Below are 23,766 nucleotides of genomic sequence, written 5' to 3' on the forward strand. Positions count from 1 at the left end.
TACCTGCTTCCAGTTGTCCCACCTTTCTGAACTGAACCATTGTGCATCTTACGTGTATTGACTGATAGCTTAAGTTTCCCTAAAATGTATAAAACCAAGTTGTGGCCTGACCACCTTGGACATGTTCTCAGAATCTCCTCAGGGCCATATCTCTGGCCATTGGTCACTCGTATTTGGCTCAGAATAAATATCTTCAAATATTTTACAGAGTTTGACTCTTTTAGTCGACAAGGATATTTCTAGCTGTCTAAGTCTGTGACTGGAAGGCATGTCTCTGCCCTCGAAGAAAAATCGAAAGACGAGATTTACTGATGGCAAACAGCTGGAGAACAATTCTAGGCAATACAGATGCCAGGAGTGAGAGGATTATGCAGACTCAGTGTTTTAAGCGCAGTATGTTTTGTTCAGAGTAAGTGAGGAAGGTTTTATGGGAAAGGTAAAATGCAGTCAGGTCTCTTAACTAGGTATTTTCTTCTTTGGAGAGATGTGGCAAATGTGAGCAGCGCCTTTAGACTGGGCTCCTGGAAGGGGCCTCAGAGAGCCCAGGGCTGGAGGAAGGCCAGCAGCGTCCCTCAGTGGAGGACAATACAAGGTCTCAGGCAAATATTTTCACTTAGTTGGTCTTTAGCTTAGCTCTATCCACCCTGTCTCTCTTCCCCTCTTGTCAAAAATTTTCTACTGTCTTTCACACGCAACCATCTGCTCTCCCCATGGCAAAAAACTGCCCATTTGTGGAGCCGTCCGATGGGCTCTTCCTGCCTACTGCACAGAAAAAAAACAATTCACTGAGACCACAGCATTGCAGTAAAGAGTTTAATGGACAGAAGCCCGGCCACACCATGTGGGAGACAGAGTTATTCCTCAAATCCATCTCCCGGAAAATTCAGAGGCTGAGGTTTTCCAAGGATAGTTTGGCGGACCAGGGAGTTTGCTTCAAGATGGGGCCACAGGATGGATCAGCAGGGTCAGGGTCAGGGTCAGGGTCAGCGGGTTCCGGTGCAGCCATGGGTTGTCAGAAACACAAAAAGCTGAAAAGACATCTCAAAAGGCCAGTCTCAGGTTCTACAATAGTAATGTTATCTGCAGGAGTAATTGGAAGAGTTGCAAATCTTAGGACCTCCGGAACAATGGCTGGTAATCCTTTATGTCTACACCTTAGCAGATTTCAGGGTGCTTTCATCCTCGTAACCTGGTGGACTTTCATTAGCTTTACAAAGGCGGTTTAGTTTTGGGGAGGGCTATTATCATTTAAACAATAAACTAAATTTCTCCCAAAGTTTGCTTGGTCCAAGCCCAGGAAAGATGAAGGGCAGTTTGGAGATTATAGGCAAGATGAGGGTTGATTAGATCAAATCTCTTTTGCTGTCATAATTTTCTCACTGTTACAATTTTTGCTAAGGCAGTTTCATTTGTAGTTACTTTACCATTTAAAAGCAATTTTTAGTTTACAGTTTCCTTAGAGATCACTGGTGAAACAATAGGTCAGGGGTTGGAAGAACAGGGAGCTGGATGAAGGGAAGGTAGGCAGGATGGGGAAGGGACATAGCGCTAGTCCCCAGAGCCTTCTCCCCTCCTCAGTCCCTCTGCTCCAGGCCTTTCCTCTCTCCCAAGCCTCTGCATTTCATAGACATAGATGTGTTTTTATAGCATCACTGTTTAATTTTGGGGAAATGGACCCCTCTGGTTCTCTCTAAAAGTGAGCTCTGAGCTATTGATCTCTTGGTGTTTGTTCCTGTTTTGTGTCAATAATTGAAATAAATTATAATGTTATTTTTGGACCATCAAGTCCATTAAATTATAGTGGGTGTGTGTCCATGTGCACTTTTAACTATATAGCTATATATATATATATATATATATATATATACACACACACAAACATATATATATATATTCATGTATGTGTGTTTTGATAAGCAAGTAAATTAAAAGAGTTACACGGCTCCGATTGACCTTGTTAATGGAAAACACATATGAAGCTTCAGACTGAGTTGTCTGAGATGGCAAACACGAAGTTAAACTGAACATCTCCTTGAGTTTATATTTAGAGAGAGTTATGTTCACCTAATTGGAGTAGGCAGCAGTTCTTTCAGCCAGCAAATCTGAGTGATGTTAGTTGACTCTGTTGGTAATCTACATGGGACAAGCAGAAGATGATGCCAAAGATAAAGATGACATTTTCAGCCTGGAATTTTTAGGTGGGTGCCTAGTGACCACTACCGATGGAGAGTTAGCAGTTGGGGAATTCAGAGGAAGGTGAATATTTAAGGAGGTGACGTGAGTTGACTTACAGAACTCATCAGTACAAGCACAAGGTTTGTTGAGCAATTACTAGGTGTCAAGCACCATGCTAAGTGCTGTGCATCCATGTTACTGAATCCATACAAAAGCCTCATGAATAAGGCTGTGTTACAGGAAAGGGTACTGATCCAGACCCCAAGAGAAGGTTCTTGGATCTCACACAAGAAAGAATTCAGAGTGAGTCCATAAAGTGAAAACGAGTTTATTAAGAAATAGAGGAATAAAAGAATGGCTACTCCATAGTTGCCCATTTTTATGGTTATTTCTTGATGATATGATAAACAAAGGGTGGATTATCATGCCTCCCCTTTTTAGACCATATAGGGTAACTTCCTGACCTTGCCAAGGCATTTGTAAACAGTCACGGTGCTGGTGGAGTGTAGCAGTGAGGACGACCAGAGGTCACTCTCATCACCATCTTGGTCTTGGTGGATTTTGGCCGGCCTCTTTACTGCCAACTGTTTTATCAGCAAGGTCTTTATGACCTGTATCTTGTCTTGACCTCCTCTCTCATCCTGTGACTTAGAATGGCTTAAGCATCTGGGAATGTGGCCAGTAGGTCTCAGCCTCATTTTCCCCAGCCCCTATTGAAGATGGAGTTGCTCTGGTTCAAACGCCTCTGACAATTGCTGTTCTGAAACCAGGAAACAGAGTCAGGGAAGTCGGGTGATATGCTCAGGTCTCACAGCTAGTCAGTGTGGGGCTGTGATTGGATCCCCAGTGATCCTATTCCAGAGCCTGCACTCTAAGTACCCACAAAAGATGCTCCCCAAATCATGGAGAAGTGGAAAATTCTTCCTAGGTCAAGGGAATAATGTGAACAAAGGCAGGAATGTGCAGTGTCCTCTTTATCTGGCTATCTTCTACTGGTTCTCCTATAATCAATATTGAAATTAGCTAGAAATTCAGCCTCCTCCCCTTTTTGTCCTCCTGTATCCCAGCTCTGTTTAAAATCGTATCTCTTTACTCCATCCAGAATTATACCATTAGGGGCAACTCAAGCCTGTCGGGCAACCTGGACCTGACAAAGCACATCAGGCGTATCTATTCCATCTGTTAAACTCCTCTGGTTTTCTAGCTTTTAACCTGAGCACACCACTTATCCTCTGCTCCTGAGAGCCTGGGAGCAAAGTGCCTGAACACAAGACCAGAACTTGTAACTCACAGAAGTCCAGAAATAGACTGAGCACACTGGAAAATACACACAGCATATGCACAGCAGGGCACATATGGCATTGTACTATGTGCCTGAATTGTAGATATCTCCGCTGTCCTGAAACACGTAGCCTCACCAGATTTTCTGAGCCACAGGCCATGGACTTTGTTGTGAAATTAAGAATTGGCAAAATGTGAACAGTAGCTGGATATTTGACATTGTCATGGCAATATTACTATACTTTTAGCTGTGATAATGGTATTAAGGACATTTTTTCTTTTAAAAGAGTCCAGGCTAGGCACTGTGGCTCACACCTGTAATCTCAGCACTTTGGAAGGCCGAGGTGGGTAGACCACTGGAGGTCAGGAGTTCGAGAACAGCGGGCCAACATGGTGAGACCCTGTCTCTACTAAAAATACAAAAAAACCAGCCAGTTGTGGTGGTGGGCACCTGTAGTCCCAGCTACTCGGGAGACTGAGGCAGGAGAATGGCGTGAACCCAGGAGGTGGAGCTTGCAGTGAGTGGAGATTGTACCACTGCACTCCAGCCTGGGCGACAGAGCAAGACTCCATTTCAAAAAAAAAGTAAAAATTAGCTGGGCATGGTCGTGCATGCCTGTAATCCCAGCTCCTTGGGAGGCTGAGGCAGGAGAATCATTTGAACCTGGGAGGCACAGGTTGCAGTGAGCCGAGATTACGCCACTGCGCTCCCATCTGGGTGACAGAGTGACACTCTGGCTCAAAAAAAAAAAAAAAAATTACTTAATCTTTTAGAGGTTCATGTAAAAATAATTTAGTGTTGGGGACGTCGGGGAGGGAGAGGGGTAGGGGAATGGATGAAACAAGATTCAGGCTCATAATCAGTAGATGTTGAATCTGGGTGAAGGCTACACAGGAGTTTATATTATTTTCTCTACCTTTTTATGTATGTGACATTTTCCATAATAAAATATTAAAAAAAAAATCAGATCTGATTGAAGGAGAAATCAGAGTGGGGCAAAGACATCCTTCAAAAGCTACAGTGTAGGCACCTGCAGAAGAGCTTTTTTTTTCCCCCACAAAAGACCCAAAGACACTTTAAGCTTCTTGGCAAGTGAAGGGCCTTTGATTCTAGCAATTTGTTGAAAATCATCTCCACTATGAGACAAAGTCAGAAGAATTATCCACAACCTGAGATGTGTCCACGTTTACATATTTATTTGGGTTTAGAGAGACAACACAGATAAAATACTTGGATCATACACAAGTTTATATTTGGTAGGAAGAACAGGTTGCCACATGTTTGTATATTTTATGTTTTTATTTTTTTCTGTCTTTAGTAATGAGTAATGTTGGGGGAATGTCGATGTCATTCAGAAACACCAATTTGGGAACGGTAGCTTGGCACACCTAACTAATAAATACACAGTGTTTGCATTTAGCATTTGAGAACAGAAGAGCACGTGCAAAATGATACCCAGTTTGAGGTTCCTCATCCTGCTACTATATTTACACCTGCGCCTTCTTTGTCCATATTCTGAAGATTAGCAAATACTCCAGTGCCCAGCAGAGCCAACACCTACGATTTTGGCAGCTGGTGACACTCCATAATTGGTAACGTCTGTTCTCAGAGACATAGTGGTGTAGTGGTGTTCACCTTGCATTTTGTGAAGTTGCACAATTCTCAAAGGAAGTTTCTCAGTAGGGGGCTTAGCTGAGGGCATGTTCTCTATTAGAGCCGATGTGGAGGGCATATAGTTGGCGGGGGGGGGGGGGGGGGGAGAGAGAGAACAGGAACAGATGCAAATGTAGTTTTCATAATATCAAAGTTCAATACAGCTACCACACAGAAAAAGACATATCAATAATATATTGTACAAGCTTTTACAGGAACACATGTTGATTTGCAACACTGTACAGTTCAGATCTAAAGTGCACAACCCCAATCTGAGGTGACAAGACAGTATTATCAAGATAATAAAGGCAACACAGACAGAATTGATTTCCTTTTCTTTCCTCACATCCTGTGACGGTATATGAAGCCCATACCATGCATAGATCTCAGATAAAGACATATCACACTTGTTTGTTCAAGTATTTTAAATGATAAACACAATATTGCTGTATAAATGAAAATGGCCATGTCAGTTCTGATTAAAGCTAAAACCAAACTTTTCCAAGATTTGTAAAGAATGGGCCCACATAAAGACCATGGCACTGGGAATTTGGGCTAATATTCAAAATAATCTCCCTTCCTCCCTCCCTCCCTTCCTTCCTCTTTCCTTCCTTCCTTCCTCCTTCCTTCCTTCCTTCCTCTTTCCTTCCTTCCTTCCTCCTTCCTTCCTCCTTCCTTTCTCCCTCCCTCCCTCCCTTCCTCCTTCCCTCTCTTCTGACCTGATTACACATCTCCTTTCAAGATGATTTATTAAACTACTGGGACCTACTAGGCTTTTATTTGCTTTCTTCTTTGGGCTACAGTTGGCAAGGATTTCCCTGCACAGGCCTGAGCAAGGCTCTCAGCCAATTTGAAGGAGTTCTAGGAAGGGGTAGGGGAGTGGGGAAGAAGAGCTATTATTGTTTTTGCTAGAATTGTTTTGCTGGAATTTCATATATAGGCACAAATTGTCCTTTAAAATTTTACTATCTCATTAACCTAAAAAGCAGCAGCAGCAGTTCACAATCTAGGATCTGTAACCCAAAAGATAAAGCATCCTGGAGTAGAGCAGGGTTGGTTCACCAGGGCATTGGGCCCCACTGTCTTCTCCAAGAAGGACAGCTGGTTGGATCAATTAGCATCTCTGTCTCTGAAGTGGAACCTTTGGGCCTGAGGCTCCAGAGAGTCGGGCAGCTATGTGCTTATTCTCAGCAGGCCAGGCAGTTTTGAGAAAGGAAAGGGATGTTTGGCCATTAGACAAAGCCTAGAATGGAAGGTTATTCCTTCATGAAATTCTGTGGCACAGATGAAAGAGTTTACTTCTAATCGTCATAGTGAACCCATTTGCTTTCTAGACAGAAAGGGCCTAAAGCTGTGTTCATATCAAGTTACCACTGTTTTTGCATATAACCTAGGAGAAATAATGTAGGGGGAAGCTTATGAAAATTTCAGATGGCTGGATCCTGTGGTTATATTATAGGGCATTTCTATATGTTATATTGTAGGGCATTTCCACCTGTTGAAGGGCAGGGTCTTCTCTCTTCCCTTGTATACCTGTGGTCTGAGTATTGAACTGCCTGGTCCATTCAGAAATGCAGAATGTTCCTAAATTTGCATTTGCAGTTTGCATATGAATCTATTATTCTCCTATCAGTACTTGGAATCTGATGATGTGTGACCCCATAAATATCTATGGGAGCCTTTGTTAGCTCAGGTTTTTCTATCAGGTTCACAGGGAAAGAAGGATGTTTTAAAAATACTATTTTGAATTCTAAGGATCTTGTTATTTCTGCATATTCTGGTCACTTTGGATCTTGATGGGAGATGGATAAAGGAAAATCTTAAGATAATGCCTCAAAATCTAGGGTGAGAGGCTGCTCATTTCATGGATGAGAAACAATCACCCATGGAATATAAATTATTTATTTCGGGTCCCAGTGGTAGGCAGTCTGGTGGGAGAGACTTTGTGGGGAGGAATGGGGAGGGGATGGAAATGAGCAACTGTCCTGAAGGTAAATTTCTCTTTCCTGGACAGTGGCAATATGGCGCCAGGATGATGTCACCATTGTCCCACAGAGATCTCTTCTCCCAAGGCCAACTTTAATTTTCTGGGCTCACCACATTCTGGGAATATGCTTCATTCCTCTTTGCTCAGGCTGATTAGGTTTTATTTTTATTTTCTCTAATTAATTCAAATGACCTAATAAAAGAATACTATTTGGAAGATGCCTCAAGAATGAGCATCAACCTTCTGTTCAAAACAGGCTGAATTGGAAAGCAGAATAGAGACAATTACCCTAATTTAATCTAAGATGAAGCTTGGCTTGTCACACTTGCAGAGTGAGTCCGCTAAGAGTAAAAAGGGCGGAAAACTTCAAGGGGAAGAGAATCTTATTGCCAATGGGATCAATTATTTTAAAGAACTTGAAGTATTCTTTTGTGTTTGTCTTGAAATACTAACTTTAGAGATGTGATAAGCCATAACGTGTAAAGAAAGAAGGAATAATACCTTTTAAGAATTTTGTGGGTCAGTGTTTCAAAATAACTTTGCTAAGTGTTTTACTGTGCCTCCATTAAGAGAAAGGAAAAAAAATCTGGCTTAGTTTCTATATCTGCCCCTGCACTTTGTATAACCCATATAAAATAAAAATCTATATGTTACAAAATAGGATATCTTTTTAATATATATATTTTCCTCTTGTAAAATTATATGTATTTAAATACATTTGAAATGTTGCTATAGGTAAATTAGAAATTTTTTTTCTAATACTATGAAAAAGGCAAGAGTTTTTATTGTCAACATACATTTTATATTTACTTTATCCTTTTCACTGCACCCCAAAGAACCTTTTATGATTCAGGGGCAATTTGGCACTATTCAGTCCTACTAGTCTGAAGTGAAAATAAATTTTGCTTTGCACACTATATTAAAATTAAGGGAAGTATTTATAACAATTTTAAGCTTTTCCTGATTGATTAGAACATAGCCTTTTGTCACTAATTCTTAGAGAGGTATTCTAAACTTAAGAAAGGACTTTTAAAAGGAGCAATGTCTTTTTTTGTTTAATTTTTAAACTCTACTCTACTTTGACACCACAATATAGAAATAGATTTACTTTGGAACAAACTACAAATACATTCACACAGTTTGTGACAACTTAATTGTCTACCTAGAGAAGTGGAACAGCTTGGTGAGCAAGGTTATTATAAATCTTGTCCAAGACGTTCTATTTCTTCAATCAGGAAGTCAATGTCTTGGTGAGTTGCTGCGGGGTTTGAGATGACCATGCGGAAGAAATTGACCTTGTCTCCCAAGGGTTGGTAGCTGACCATTGTTGTTCCATACTCCATCATTCTGGCCTTAATCACTGGAGCCACCTGTGGGACAGACCATATCAGCATGGTGACTTTCTCCTGGGACTCTCCCCTGAGTCAAAGAACCCAACAGCAAGCAGTGTCTTTAGTTTTTAGCTCAACAGTAGGAATCTTACTTGTTTTCTCTTGAAAGAGTTACCTCCAAGTTTTCTTGGGATCAGAGAACTAGAACAGTTTAACACATTCAAGATCCTGCAGGTGATAAGAGGAATAAGTGACAGACTATCAGGTGCCTGCCACCTTGTCCTTGACTTTCTAGTTAGTGTTTTGGGAGGACGAGATGAATCTAGTATTGGCCCCAGGCTAAATGGGTTTAGCAAGACGTGTAGGGGTGTTTTCCCGACACAGTAAATTTAAAAACATTGGAAATAAAACAGTTCAGAGGATTGTTACCAAAATGTAAGTTTCAGTATCAGGTGATATATGAAGATAAGCAGACTTTTGGCAACTTTCTTGAAACCCTAGAGCTTTCTAGTTTCTTTTCGTTCTCTTTTTGCAGTGCCTCACTTTGTAAGATATATTGAAAGATAATCCTTAATAATGATAATGAATTAGCTGGGACAAAAAGCTGAACCCACAAGGACTTAACATATGTTGCATATCACAGACAGGATAGCATACCACAGACAAGATTATACTCTATTTATGCCAGATTATTGATTATAGCCTCAGATAGTTCTCTATTGTGTATGAAATTAAGTTTAAACTCTAGTTCAGTTCAAAGACCTTTCATCATCCATTTCTGAGGCCTCATCTTCCACCGTTCACCAAAATGAATCTTCACCTCTGACAAGACTCCTTTATTAAATATCCCTTGAATTTACTACACGTATTTTTGTCCCTTCACACTTGTCATCAGTGTTACTATGTCTTACTTGTTCTCTGTGCTTAGAATCCATCCCTTTTCTCTTCTGGTTCATATCCTACACACACTTCAAGATTCCACCACAGTCCTAGAACTGCTATGAAGCCTTTCCTGACTTCTAGTGTCCCTCAGTAGCTCTCTTCCTTTAAGCTGTAAACATATGATCCATGATCCTTCCCCATAGATTCTGACTATATGCTAATTTCCTACTATCCTCTTACTTCTGAGCAAATATATTTTCTTTCTGTACCTCAACTGTCAGGTCCTGGAGGGTAAACACAGCATCTTCTACTCTGTTTGTTGTTATTTACCAGCACAGTGCTTGGTACGTGTTGGGAGAGTCCTAAATTCTTATTACTATAAAGAGTAGCATAATAGAAACAGCTATCTAGGAAGAGGCAAAAACTTCAATCATGTCTAACCGTACATACAATCTATCCACATATATTTATCACTGGAGTTTGTAAATATATAATATCTGATCTTCATTGCTGCAAATGGTAGATAGACATCAGAGAAACTTTTAGACTTACTTGAGTTTCATGTGGTCAGAAACTCAGTTCAAAATGGAGACCATGCCTTCTATCATAGCTGGATTTATCTTAAATGGACAGTTCAATTCAAATGGAATGCTGTTATGAACATGTGATTTATAAACATCAACTCTTAATTAATCATTGGTTTGTAATGAAGTTTTCATCTTCAAAGTATCCAATGCATAAAATCAGCAACGTTCCCATTGGGTCCAATCATTTGTTAGTTACCAAAGACAAAGTCAACAGATAGACTTCACCTTCACTTCTCATTCCGAACTTAATTTCCTTATCTAAAAATGAATGTGGATGATGATTCCAGCATTGAGATCTTCTGACTCTAGGTTGAGTTCTTATATCCCTTCCCACCCCTTGTTCCATGGGGAGCAATGTTTCTCCTGGACTGATCCTTCTTTCACCTAAAGCATTAAGAATGTATGCAGAGCACTGGGCACATCCCAGGGAATAAATAAGAAGAAGAATTTAAATATCTCAAGTCTGGGATTAACTTCTGAAAATAGATCTACTAGAATATTCCAGCCAAAGGGGCATGAAATTTATCCTTTGTGTTGTGAGGCATGTCAAGTCAATATGGTTCCTGCGAAGATAAATCTCAAATTAGAAAAGGAATTCCAAATCCACTTGGCTGCAGGAATTTAAGGACAAGTCACATAACTATTCCTTAGTTTTATTTGTGTAATAAATCATGCTTGCTCTTTAGAAGTGATAAAATAATGACAGAGCTTTACTAAGTAAATTAAAGTCTCATTTAGTTTTCATGGGCAATCCAAGCAAAACTACAGAAGAATGGCACTAATTATCAAAGACAATCATCTCTAGCTTTTCAGATGAATGCAAATCAAAGGTTAAAAGATTAATGCTAACAGTCACAAGCAAACAGATTTTGGCATAAAGTAAGATTGAATCCCCTCGGTTCCTGAAGCAAGCTGAATTGGCAGAAATCACAGCTGTCTAAATACATATGACTTTTGGTTGCTTCCAGAAAATGCGGATGAACTAAAATTAGCTGGAACATGAACATCTACTTTGTAGTATATTCACTCATTGCAAGTTAAGAAGGAAAATAAGATTTGGACTATTCTGATGAGTATATGTGATCTGTGAGGCCAAAATAGACATTCCGATATCAACTAAGATGGGTCCAGGGTTCAGGGCCTGGCTGGAGGGCAAATTACTAAATTCCTAATGATTGAAATTCCCTAACAATAGGTGCTATGAGACCCCCTCCTCACCCTGATTTACTACCCAGACCACTATAACTCTGACTGGACAGAAGACTGACCTTACACACATTCTTTCCTGGTAAGCAACTGCAGACCTTAAGCCAGTTTGAGCAGCTTATAGACGTGGTACACAAACTGTGTTTATATCCTACAGTTCACCTTTTGATGTGAAGAGCCAAATTCCACCTCATTTTAACACTAAAACCCTGCCCTGAAGTGAACATGGGATGTATGCTACATATATGTTTACTCATTCTGCATGTGCTCAGCTCCCCTCATAAATATGGATAGCTTTTCCCCAAAACCTACTGAATATGTATGACTCTACTGTGTGATACAGGCCCTGTGAGGCATAAAACCCAACCTGCCCTTCCCCTCTTGGAAGAGAGGGCACCTTCCACACATGCTACAGGCTGTCTCTTCCTGGTTTGCAAACTGGTATCACCAATAAAGCTCTCCTTTCTACTATTTAGCCATCCCGGTGGTCTATTGGATGAAATACATAGAGATTTCACTTATTTCTAGGCTTTTGTATTTTTTGGTTGTATTCTTAGTTTTCCTAAATGAAGAACGCGAGTTGAGAAAGAGTGGTTGCACGTTGAAGAATTCACTGAAGGTGTAGTCAACAAGAGCTCTTTGGGGCTGCCTTAAGAATTTTAGGGTGTTGTCTTCTCTCTTGTGCCGTTAGCTTTTTCAGTCCTTTAGAAAGCAGTAACTAGGGGACTCTTCCATAATTGGAATCCACATTTGTCTCTTTCAAAGAGGGTGCATAGTAAAGCATCATGAAATAAAAGATATCACAGAAATGTATTTTTCACGATGTCTTAGAAAACCTCTTTGTTTTTACATTTTGGAAGACTGCAAGAAATTTTTGAAAAATGTAAAAGTAGAATAATTAAATGAGAAATTCTAAACCATTGGCTAGGCTTGGTGGCTCATGCCTGTAATCCCAGCACTTTGGGAGGCTGAGGTGAGTGGATCACTTGAGATCAGGCTTTTGAGATCAGCCTGGCCAACATGGTAAAACCCCGTCCCAACCCCGTCCTGACCAAAAAATACAAAAATTAGCTGAGTGTGGTGGTGTGTGCCTGTAATCCCAGCTACTTGGCAGGCTGAGGTGGGAGAATCGCTTGAACCTGAGAGGTGGAGTTTGCAGTGAGCCGAGATGGCACCACTGTACTCCAGCCTGGGCAACAGAGTGAGACCCTGTCTTAAAAACAAAATAGGCCAGGCGCGGTGGCTCAAGCCTGTAATCCCAGCACTTTGGGAGGCCGAGACGGGTGGATCACGAGGTCAGGAGATCGAGACCATCCTGGCTAACACCGTGAAACCCCGTCTCTACTAAAAAATACAAAAAACTAGCCGGGCGAGGTGGCGGGCGCCTGTAGTCCCAGCTTCTCGGGAGGCTGAGCCAGGAGAATGGCGTAAACCCGGGAGGCGGAGCTTGCAGTGAGCCGAGATCCGGCCACTGCACTCCAGCCTGGGCGATAGAGCGAGACTCCGTCTCAAAAACAAAACAAAACAAAACAAATTCTAAAATACTAAAATTTCACCAATTAAATCCTCTATTGCACTTAATAACACAAACTTTCAAAGAGTCTGTGTTAAATATAAGGCCAGGCTACTTCCTTACAAATTTAGTATTAAATCCACTGCTAACCTTTTAAAAGTCCACCAATCAGTGTAGGACTATAAAAGCTGACAGAACCAGATAGTGATCAACAATAACAAAAATTAAAATAAAGAAGATGAAGAACCAGAAACACAAGAGGTCATCAATAGACCAGCCCTTTTGATTCTTGTTTGGTAAACATTGGCACAGCCTATTTGCTGTCCCTCCCTGTGTCTAAAGCATGGTGCGGTGTCACATCCCCATAATGCCCCAAGCATTCATCGTCTACACTGCCTCAGGGACAAAGCGCCATCTGCAAGATCATAGTCCTGACAGGGCAGGAAGCACAACTGATTGGATTCTCGTGTTTACCACACCCATGAAGGTATGACTGTACTTGCTTTATTAATAACTTCTGTTATCCAGATATTTGTCCCCAAACTAGTGCACTCTGGAAAAAGGCTTACGAGCCACTGTTGGGTTTCCTAAATGCTGTTTCCCTTCCTTATTCTGGAATATGCCTAAGGTATTCGCTATAGACGGAATTTTTCTGTCCTCCCAAAATTTATATGTTGAAATGTTAACCCCGCAATGTGATGATATTAGGAGGTGGGGCCTCTGGCAGGTGATTAGGTCAGGAAGGCACAGTCTTAGAGGCCCCAGAGAACTCCCTTGACCTCTTTCTGCCATGTGAGGATACAGGGAGAAAAAGACCATTGATGAACCAGGAAGTAGGGGTTCCACTGAACACGGAATCTATAGGGACCTTGATCTTGCACTTCCCAGCCTCTAGAACAGTGCAAAATAAATTTCTGTGTTTATAAGCTACCCAGTCTATATTAGTCTGTTTTTGCAGCCCAACCAGACTAAGATACAATTTTAGCCTAACAAATGATTTTTGAGTTCCTACTGTGCACTACAGCTATGAATCAGGCAAGATGGTACAAAGAGTAATTCTCTGCTTTGTCTTGTCCAGAATTTAACTTTGTTCTTTTGGTTCCCATAAACTGCACAGGAAACTCCACATTTCCCCCATTTTGGGTCTATATCGGCATGGACCAAGATAACTCTGTGCAGTGATCTCCATCATGTTCTATATCTGCGCTATCCCATAAAACAGCCATTGGTCACAAGTTGAGCAACTGAAATGTGGCTAGTGCGATTGAAGAACCAAATTTTTAGTTGAATTTGAATTTAATTTTCATTGATTTAAATTTAAATATGAATAGCCACATGTGGCTATTACTACCATACTGGACAACAGATTATTTCACCTCAGTTCTTTTCCCTCTGGGACTGTGTGTGTGTGTGTGTGTGCATGTGTATGAGTATTTTACTGGTTCCTGGACATTATACTTTAAGGGCATCACACTTAATAAAGAACTTTCCAGAAAGTCTGAAAACAATCATTGGCATAGATGAACAAAAGTTAAACTTGGTATTCATGTGGTTCTATTTTCGTTTCCAAATCTGAATTGCTGAATTATCTTGATTACAATGATAAAAATGGAGAAAAATCAGGAGAATTCATTTTGCAATCCCTAGAGATTTTTGTATTTGAATTGTCAACAGTATAAAAACAGTTTACTAATATCCTAATTGCCATCTCCAGGAAACAATCTCCATCCCCATTCCTCATTACAGCTCATACGAGGTGCTGAAACCCAGGAGGCATTTAAAGAGTGATATTTAAACAGGGGAGTCTCCGAGTTGAATTTTGTTCAGAAAATGATGAAAAAAATGTTTTTATTCTGTACTCCCATCTTGCTCCATCCCTCAGCCCAGTGATAATGAAATCAGCCAAACTAGTCTGTGGATTCTCTTTCCGGTCAGTCAGTTCAATAAGGAAGTGAAAGGCAAAAAGAATGGAGGCATCTAATTTCTAACTAACTGGTTAAATAAGTCATTGTTAAGAAATTTTACATTATGAAGGTATACCATAAAAATTCCAGGAAAAATATGAATTTTTTCCTCTTAAATGACAGCAGACACCCGCACCCCCATTCTCGTTGTTATTGCCTGCACCGATCATCTTATCCAATGCAACCTCTCTGCTCATTCCCTCCCACCCTGTGAGCTTGATTTCCCGGAATGAACCAACTTCACTAAATCATCAAACACAACCGCAGCTCCTTCCACCTCAGACACATGCACCACGGATCCTGGTTCTAGAAGCTTTCTTCCATTTTTTCCTCTAGATCAGGGATTCTCTAGCTGAGCTGCACATTAGAATCATCTGGATAACTTTCAGAATCATTCCCAGGCCCATCCAAGCACAATCTGATTACATTTTCAAGGTGAGACCTGGTCACTAGTGTCTTTTATAAAGTTTCTGGATGATTCTAATGGATGACCAGGATTGCGAATCACTATTCTAATTAGGAGGCTTGGTTTAAAGACCTCAGCCAAGTGGAAGTTTTCTCCCGATAAGAGTTTGATCCTAGGTTGCTTAAGGGCAGATGTTAACATGTAAAAGCTTCAGCGAAGGTTTTATATCTACACAAAATCCTCTTCTTCATTTTACACAGAAGGAACTAAAGTGTTCCCAAAGGTCAATGAGGCAGCCCAAACTCCTGAGCAGTGAGGGGACAGCCTGCGGGGCTCTTGGCTGTGACTGGAGGAGGTTCCCTCTTTTATGATAAATGAAAAGAACCCCCAAACCAACCAAATCAACTCTGAGATCCAAGTCTACACGACCATCCCTAGTTTCGCATGGTGACAGGTCCTGCATACTCGCTTCGATGTGCATTGTAAGCCATATTTCACCCTTGTATAAGTGCTAGGAGCAGGAGAGGATGAAAGATAAAGGGTGTCTTACTGACCACAGTACAATTTAAAGCTCAAGCCCTCAGACTTTCTGTGAGATTTTGGGAGTTACATTTTCTCCCTGTATGTCAGTTTCTCCATCAGCAAGATGGGTGGACAGTCCTTCCCATGTCAGGTTGCTCTGAGGCATTAAGTGACCTAACACCTGATGCTGAGCTGGGACACAATACACACTCAAAACAGTGGCTATTATTATTGCTCTTTGCCCTCCTACCTTCTGGGGGTCATCACAGCTCTAAGGACACCCCCAGGATAGCCTTGATCTTGGCAGCTCAAGAGGGTCAGCAGCAGCATTGTTTGCTAACCATTTCTGGTACCTGAAGTCTCTTTTGTGCTTGTAACTGAGCGCCAATTTCACTTGGAACAGCAATGAACTTCAGCAATGTCCTCGCTGCTTTGTGAATGCCAGCAAAGGTTATCGCCTGACTACTTCTTTTAGGACATCATAAACTCACTCTCAGAAAACAAGCAAATAGAGTTGTTAAAAGTCTGCATAGGCCAGGCGCAGTGGCTCACACCTGTAATCTCAGCACTTTGGGAGGCCAAGGTGGGCAGATCACCTGAGGTCAGGAGTTCGAGACCAGCCTGGCCAACATATTAAAACCCCGTCTCTACTAAAAAGACAAAAATTAGCTGGGCGTGGTGGCGGGTGCCTGTATTCCCAGCTACTCAGGAGGCTGAGGCAAGAGAATTGCTTGAACCCAGGAGTTAGAGGATGCAGTGAGCTGAGATCATGCCACTGCATTGCAACCTGGGAGACAGAGTGAGACTCCATCTCGAAAAAAAAAAAAGAAAAAGAAAAATAGAAAAAAAAGTCTGCACATATCAGGTTCTATACGTCCTGGCTCTGTGGGAGTCCACAGACGGGAGTGAGCCCATGCACCCAGGTGGGCTCCCTCCTAAGGCCACAGGCATATGTCATAAAGAGGAAGTGCACATGAAAGGCTCAATACACACATGTATCAGAGGAGCTTGGAACACTGACCTTTGAGAGGCGACTCATTCTCTCTTCATTGTCTTCCAGAGTACGCAAGCTTGGAGGAATGTACCAGAAGCAGACATTTGTGTGCTGAGGCTACAAAGAGGAAAGGAAGATTCACATCTGGCCCAGGCTGGCAATTTTGAAAATTCTAAGAACATTTCAAATCGATGTATTCAGCAGGTTCACAACACAATTCCCACTTTTCAATCAGGAATTGCCATTGGAGGGCATGATTTTGACAAAGTTCTATGGACTACTTGGTGAGTTTGGTCTTTATTCCAGCACGGAATAGCTACCCCGTCATCCACCGCTCCCCTCTGTGACAGTCCCACTTACCTGGACAGCACATCATTTACATCATATCAGTGATGAGGGTTGGAACTGACTAAACTTTCTGGGATTGTAGAAATCCAAATACATACCTTCCCGTCAAACACCATCTCATATCCTTCTCGGTTTTTTATGATGTTGTATAAATACTCTGCCAACTCCAAACATTTATCAACATGTGCTTCAAACCCAGTAGTCCCCTAGGTAAGAGAAAGACACAGCTCATTAGGCAGGCTAAGAGTGCGCAGGAAGTGATTTCCCTGGAGACTGATGGTCATCCTGCCGCCTCCCTCTCAGTCCCGTCTGGCACTTTCCCGACACAAGGCTGTTTCCACAGGCTTTTTCAGCGCTGTTTTCTCTTTAATGCTCTCCCCGTCAGGTGCTTTTGTTCTCTTTCATTACTGCTTTCTACAAGGGACTCCTTTTCTTCCAGAGCCTCCATTCCCCAGGCAATTAGTTTGACTACTCAAGGGGAAAATGTGCCTCTGCTATTCACAGGAGTAATCATGGAAGTCATTAATAACAGGAGGGCTGGGCTACTCTCTTCCTGCAGATAAAAAGCATCACTAGACACCCTCCAGAATGCCTGCTTAGTCCCCTCCAACGTGTACATTTTCCGTTCCCAGAGCCCATCTTTGTCTGCCAGTGTACCCGATACGGAACAAATTGGGTAGGTGCTCATTGAATTCTTTGAACAAATGGATGCAGGAATTTTAGGGAGTACCCAGATGCTTTGTTAGCCGGTCAAGCTCTGTAGAGTTCTCCTTTGGGGGCAGATAAATGACTCATGTGTCTGTGATGAGTGAACATTATCACTGAGTTCTTTTAGTTTCTGGCTCTGCAAGCCCTGGATCCAGACTTAGGAAAATCAACACAACAGTCTTGGGCTGGAGCTGTTTAACTGACATCGGGACAGACAAGAGAGTTACTTTTCAAAATGGCTTTCCTCTTATCTCCTTGGGTGTGTACTGGGTGCTGATGGAGAAAGCTTAGAGAAAAAGCCAATGCTCATCTCAGAAGCACTTTGAACCTGCCTATCAGTAACTTCTCCAGCAGGGAACCTAGAGAAAGCAATTGTAATGGAGATGAGATGGGCCCACTTGCCAGTTTCATACAAGATCACATCATCTCAGCTAAGGGCGCCCAACAGAGCCCAGAGACTTGTGACGTATGAAGCAGGTTTAAGAACAAGCTGCCCCGGAGAAATCAAATGGGTTCAGAAATTCACTTATTTGGAGACTGCTGCCCCAGCTGATCGGCTCAAGGAGGTTGATGGGTTCCTGATGCCTCCCCAGGAAGGGCTTGGGCTGATGTCCGATGCTTGGCCAGCACCCATACCAGGAGCTCTGTGCATCTTGTCAGTGCTAAGGAGATTATTATTGGTTTGGAATGACTTGACAGTTTGGGTTCACTTGGGATGGACTGTAAGTAGAAGGGAGGGAAACTGATTGCTCTTCTCCAACCTGGATCCTTTGGACCAGTGTGGAGTTGGGTTTAAACTTTTGCATATCTGATCTTGGATATGGCATGACCAGTCTGACTCTGACCCTGTCCTGCTGAATGGCATTGGCTAATCTCTCCGATCAGATGGGAATGATGATGCCTCTCTGATTTTCCACGAAGAAGAGTTTGCACTGCAACAGCAATGGGATTACTAAAGATCAGAATGTGAGACCTCTGGTTCCCCTGGTCTGGGACCTTGCTATGGGGATGATGGGGTCGTGTGATTGCCCCATTGGTTGGGGGCTAAAGACATACATAGGGAGTGACACAGAAAACTCTAGTGTGCCTTGGGTGCCTCCTGTTCATATTGAATATTTATGGGATTAAGCTCCACATTTTATTTTAAAGGTTTTGAAGGCTTTTGAGAGATTCTTCAAAATTCTTTCATTCATTAAATACTTTCATCCATTAAATCACATGCCACGCAGCTCTTACAGTGAGAATGACAGAAGCACATGTCAAACTTTATCAGGGATCACATCCCCATAGCCTGAACCCCTGTGCAGGATGCTGAAGGCTCGGACAGGCACTCCTAAGTGAAAGGCTGGACTCCAGTGTCAAGATTCCGCTGGGGGAGTTTCTGGAGAAAGATGGTTTTATTTAGCTCCTCCTGACTCACACATGTAGAACTAGTTTAGATTGACCTGGCTGCAACACATACTCCATGAGGGCACAGGTTTATGTTTCTTTTGTTCACTGTTAAATCCTCCACATTCTGAGCAGTGCTGAGCGCATATTAGGTGCTCAATGTATATTTGTTGAATGAATAAGTGAATAACTTTGAAGCCTTTTACAAAATACGTTCTGAGGAATGATTTATATCAGAACCGGATTATTTGTGTTAAAAATGTAGATTCTTAAGCCCCACCTCAGACTCCCAAACCAGAATTTTAGGAAGATGAACAATGTTTATGTGATCTTCTTCAGCAATCTCACCATCCAAGTATTCAGCTGCTCCCTCCATGTGGTCTTGGGGTTTAACATCTTGAGAGCTGGTCGTGATCATTCTCTGCTTCCTGAAATGCTTTTATAAACATTCTCAGGCCCCAGAGATACTGCTTTTGAAATAACTACTGAATCCCTTGCTGTTATCTCAATTTTTGCTGCTCCCACCCTAGTTCAGGCTCTGTTACTTCTCACCTGGAATGTAGCTCCCAAGTTGCCCTTCAGTCAATTAGACTCTCCCTTACTCTCAAAATACGCACTGAACTCCTGCCCAACCACTCCTTGGAATGGCCTTCTCACAGCACTGCTGGGTGAAATCCTACTTTTTCTACCTATCCTGTTCAAGTCCCATCTCAAAGGCCATCTCTTTGCAAATCATCTCGATTCTTAAACTAGGAATGAGCTCTCCATCCTTTAAATTCCCCAGTTGTGTCTGGATTTCTTTTGTGATCAGTCCTAATCTGTCTTTTATGATGGATTTCTGTGCATTTGTCTCATCCTGTGTGGAAAATGAGAGCCTCCTTATTCCATTCAGTATTAGACACGATAATAGATGCTGAATATCTACTTGTTAAAATAAATTTTATTTTAGAGAGAAAGTAAACATTTTGTCATTTTCGGCAAAGGATGCCAGATGTCTATTTTCCTTTAATAATTTTTTTCCTGGTGTTTTTTTTTCCTCCAGGCATTTGCCAGTCCCTCTTTATCCACATTTTTAATTAGCAAAGCTAATCATAAAAAACCAAGGAAAACTGCTGATTTGTATGACTACATACAAACACAGAGATTTGCTATGAAACCTTGGTTGTTATAAATGAAGCCATTCCTGTAGGCCTAAAAAAGGAATGTAGGGGAATCGCTTGAACCCAGGAGATGGAGGCTGCAGTGAGTGAGCTGAGATTGCACCACTGCATTCCAGCCTGGGCAACAGAGCGAGACTCCATCTCAAAAAAAAAAAAAAAAAAAAGTGTTGGGGAGATGTAATTTTAAGTTTATTTACTTACTTTTGTCGGCTACTGAGTTTTAGCCACTGTAGGAATCTGTCAACATTGGGAAATAATCATTAGGTTCTAGGATTATTTAATAAAATGCAGACAAAGTGAAAGGCCGACTCCGTAAGAAGAGAGTCGAGAGTAGGCACTGGGCCTCTGCTGATGATAAACATCCATATCTTAACCAGCTAGTATGCCTCCTAGCATCCTAAATCAGGGGTCTTATTTTTTGCATAAATTTGTTCTAATCAAGTTAATTTGGACTTAATATGATGGCTGTCATCAGTGCATTTAGCTCCATTAGTCATTAGCAGATCAGTTCAAATAATAACAATTTATACTTAGGCTATTTTTCATGGGATTTTTCTTAGGAGAAAATGTGGAGAACACCGAATTCTCCAGGCAGGTCTGATCACAGAGGGTTTACTGAATTAATGCTATGTTCTTCCTCCTCCTCCTCCTTACTCTTATCCAGATTGTTTCCTCATTCCTGTGGGGAGGCAAGATTGAACATCATAGCCAACTCTTTCACGGCTCTTGTTGCGGGAAAAGGATGACTTCTTCCTTGGCCGGCATGGCAAAAGAGAGAGCTTTGATGTGAGTACGATTATCCCACCTTTTATCTAGATTGTAGGACTAAGCTTATTACTTTAATAATGATTATCATTTCATTTTTCAAAAAAAAAAAACTCACAAAGGTTTAGATGGAAAACAAAGTGTAAGTTTTTGCCACTTAGATGTCTAGATATTTGAGGTATTTCCACAAAGAAGTAAAAGAATAAGTAATGCAGTGGCTGTGATTTCCTCTTTTCATCCCCTTCCCCAATGACTTCATGAGGCCCTTCCCTTTATTTCCGGCTTCATCTGGTCCTGCTGTTTGATTCACACTTGATGCCCTCCATGTTATTTCTCTAAGAACCTGGGCTGCCCCTGCTGGAGAGGAGGCTTCAGATGGAAAGGGAGCAGCAGAATCTGATGAACCGTGAGAGAAACGTGTTCCTGTAAATATTGCTGATGATCATTATCTTAATAAAAACACCACAGGGGAAAAAAGACACAAAGAATGATTCTTGAAGTAAGAGGGCACTTGGCACAATATTCAGAGATCAAGGTTTTCTCAGCTTGCTACCTGATATTTACATTAATCATTTTGTAATCCCCACCAATCAATGAAAGGAAAAACCTGCTCATTTTAAAGCAGCTTGGAGGTACATCAATACTTTACATTCTTGATTGCTTTGGGTTTTTCTTCCAAATGAAAGTGTCATTGCTAGCAGAATGAGTCTCCCATTGGATGGCGCAGACCAAGTACCTGTCCTTGTTGGGCTGTCAATTTTCAAAAGAGGAAGGGGGCCCATCACGCCACCGTTACCGGGCAACACTGTGGAGCTTCACTTCATGTAAAGCTCCCGATATTTAGCTTCTTGTAGCTGCCTGATATTTAGCAACATGTAAAAAAAGTTCTGCTGGAGTAAACACCATTCAGCAGGCTTCCCTGAAGGATGTACAGTCCAGCCATCCCTGGAAACCACCCACGAGTTACTTCTTCATTAAGCAAGACCATCTTACTGTTTAAACTGCATCTTTTTGTCAGAATGGACTTAAAGGAGATTCCATAAAATACTTGTAGATTGCATTGCTCCACTCAAAAACTCCCTCTTTTTCTTGTTAAGAACCCCATCATCTAAGCTGCTTAAAGTAATTTAGGTTACTTTAAAAAAAAATTATAAACAAAAGCATAAGGAATTGCCATGGACAAGGTTCCCACCTTTTTACACAGACTTGCAGAAGAACCCATTCACTGGTCTTATCCTGGTATACTTCACTCCTGCTGACCAAGTTATTGGCATTTTCTTATGGGACGGAGCATGTCACTTCTTTAAGTAGGCTATTTACACACCTGAGAGCCAAATGTATATCCTCTCCACCAAACATAAAGGACCTCATGGTATCCCAGCTTTCCCTTGTGAACACCATTAGAATCAAAATGGAGTCACGAATGTTAAGAAAACCCTGATAGATAGAGCCAGGGAAAACCATGAAGAGAGGGTTCTCCTGCCTTGTATACCAGATAACAAAAACTGTCACAGAAGACTGCAAAAATTACAACCTTGCTCAAAGGTCACCACAACCTTACACACACAAAAAATACTTCTGCAAAGACATCTGCCTAGCAGTTGCCTATCCAGCCTCGGACTGCATCACCCTTGTTACTGATCTTTGTAGCCAAGGATATTTATCTCAAAACAATTATGTAATCTTCCACATTTCTTCCTTTAAAAACTTTTGTCTTCCTTTTACCTCCTTTGAATTTGCATACAGTTTACTATGGCATATGTATTCCCATTGTAATGCTTTATTTCCAAATCAACATCTTTTCTTTTAGAGAGACTCTCTCTGTTATTAAGGTTGACACCTTTAATTCCTCCTTTTCTCACTTTCTTACGTCAGGTTTCCTCGAATCCTCTTTTTGCATTTGAGCTTCTACAGTATATACAGCTAGTTCTGTCTATTTATCTCCTGCAGGAGATAAATGAAGCTGGCTGGGCAGGTACTAATTTGTGACCTTTAAGTTAAGAATCTGGTCAAAATTAAAAATAAAATCTTTGGCCTATCCAGCCTGCTTACATTTAAACATAAACGTAGGCTCCTGGAAGGCTACAATTGGGTCCAAGCAAGTCCTGCACACTGTTGGTGAGTGAGTTTTCCTTGCTGAAAATAGGAGGGATCACCTACAGTTAAATTCAGAGGGAAACACAGAACCTACATAAAAGGAAGTGAGTAGGTATTTCGGGAGATGAGGGGGAAAAAGCTTTGTAACTAGAGGTTATCCCTTGAAATGTCAAAAAATAAGCTATCATGGTGGGCTTTTTACTTTTTCTTTTTTGTTCTCCAAATCTATGCTTTCAGATCACATTCACCTACCCAGTTGATCAATCACCGGGTAAAAACCACGTTAGCAGACAAAAACCAACGACAATAACAATAAACACCTGTTAAAATTCAAGGTGTTCTGCTATATAAAGCAAAATGGATTTGTTTTCTAGATGAGTGAGCATTTGAATCAATTTGGCTACAAAAGAAACAAACAATGGTTTTGATTACATTTTTTTTTTTTTTTGGAACACAAAATTGTTTATTCTATATAATCCCATGATGTAAAATATAAAATTATATGGAAACAAACAAACAAACAAAAAGACCCTTTGTCTCAATAGTAATTAAACCAGGCTGATAGGATTAGGAATGATTCCTATCCATGTATTTTTCCTTAAAGTAGAGTCATTCGGGTACAGGAGACCTGAATCAGTAAAATATGGGGATATTTATTTATTTATTTAAATTTATTTTTTATTATACTTTAAGTTCTAGGGTACATGTGCATAATGTGCAGGTTTGTTACATATGTATACATTTTTCCTCATGTTGAATGAAGGTATTTAGATGTTAAGTTTAAAGAAAGCAAGGCC

At 41.2% G+C, this 23,766-nt stretch overlaps 1 protein-coding gene across 1 annotated transcript in view; it reads right to left on the reverse strand.

Annotated features, from left to right (window-relative positions):
- Positions 1–4,632: 4,632 nt before the first annotated feature.
- GAD2 (glutamate decarboxylase 2) overlaps positions 4,633–23,766 on the reverse strand; it is an 89,071-nt gene continuing 69,937 nt past the window's right edge. The window contains exons 14-17 of the mRNA XM_023194847.1: positions 16,949–17,056; positions 16,530–16,619; positions 8,260–8,467; positions 4,633–5,164 (exon numbers count right to left, since the gene is read on the reverse strand). Of these exons, the coding sequence (XP_023050615.1) occupies positions 8,294–8,467; positions 16,530–16,619; positions 16,949–17,056 (372 nt within the window). The 3' untranslated portion in view covers positions 4,633–5,164; positions 8,260–8,293. The remainder of the gene's footprint in view (positions 5,165–8,259; positions 8,468–16,529; positions 16,620–16,948; positions 17,057–23,766) is intronic.

Source organism: Piliocolobus tephrosceles, chromosome 9, assembly GCF_002776525.5.
Source record: "Piliocolobus tephrosceles isolate RC106 chromosome 9, ASM277652v3, whole genome shotgun sequence".
NCBI lineage: Eukaryota > Metazoa > Chordata > Mammalia > Primates > Cercopithecidae > Piliocolobus > Piliocolobus tephrosceles.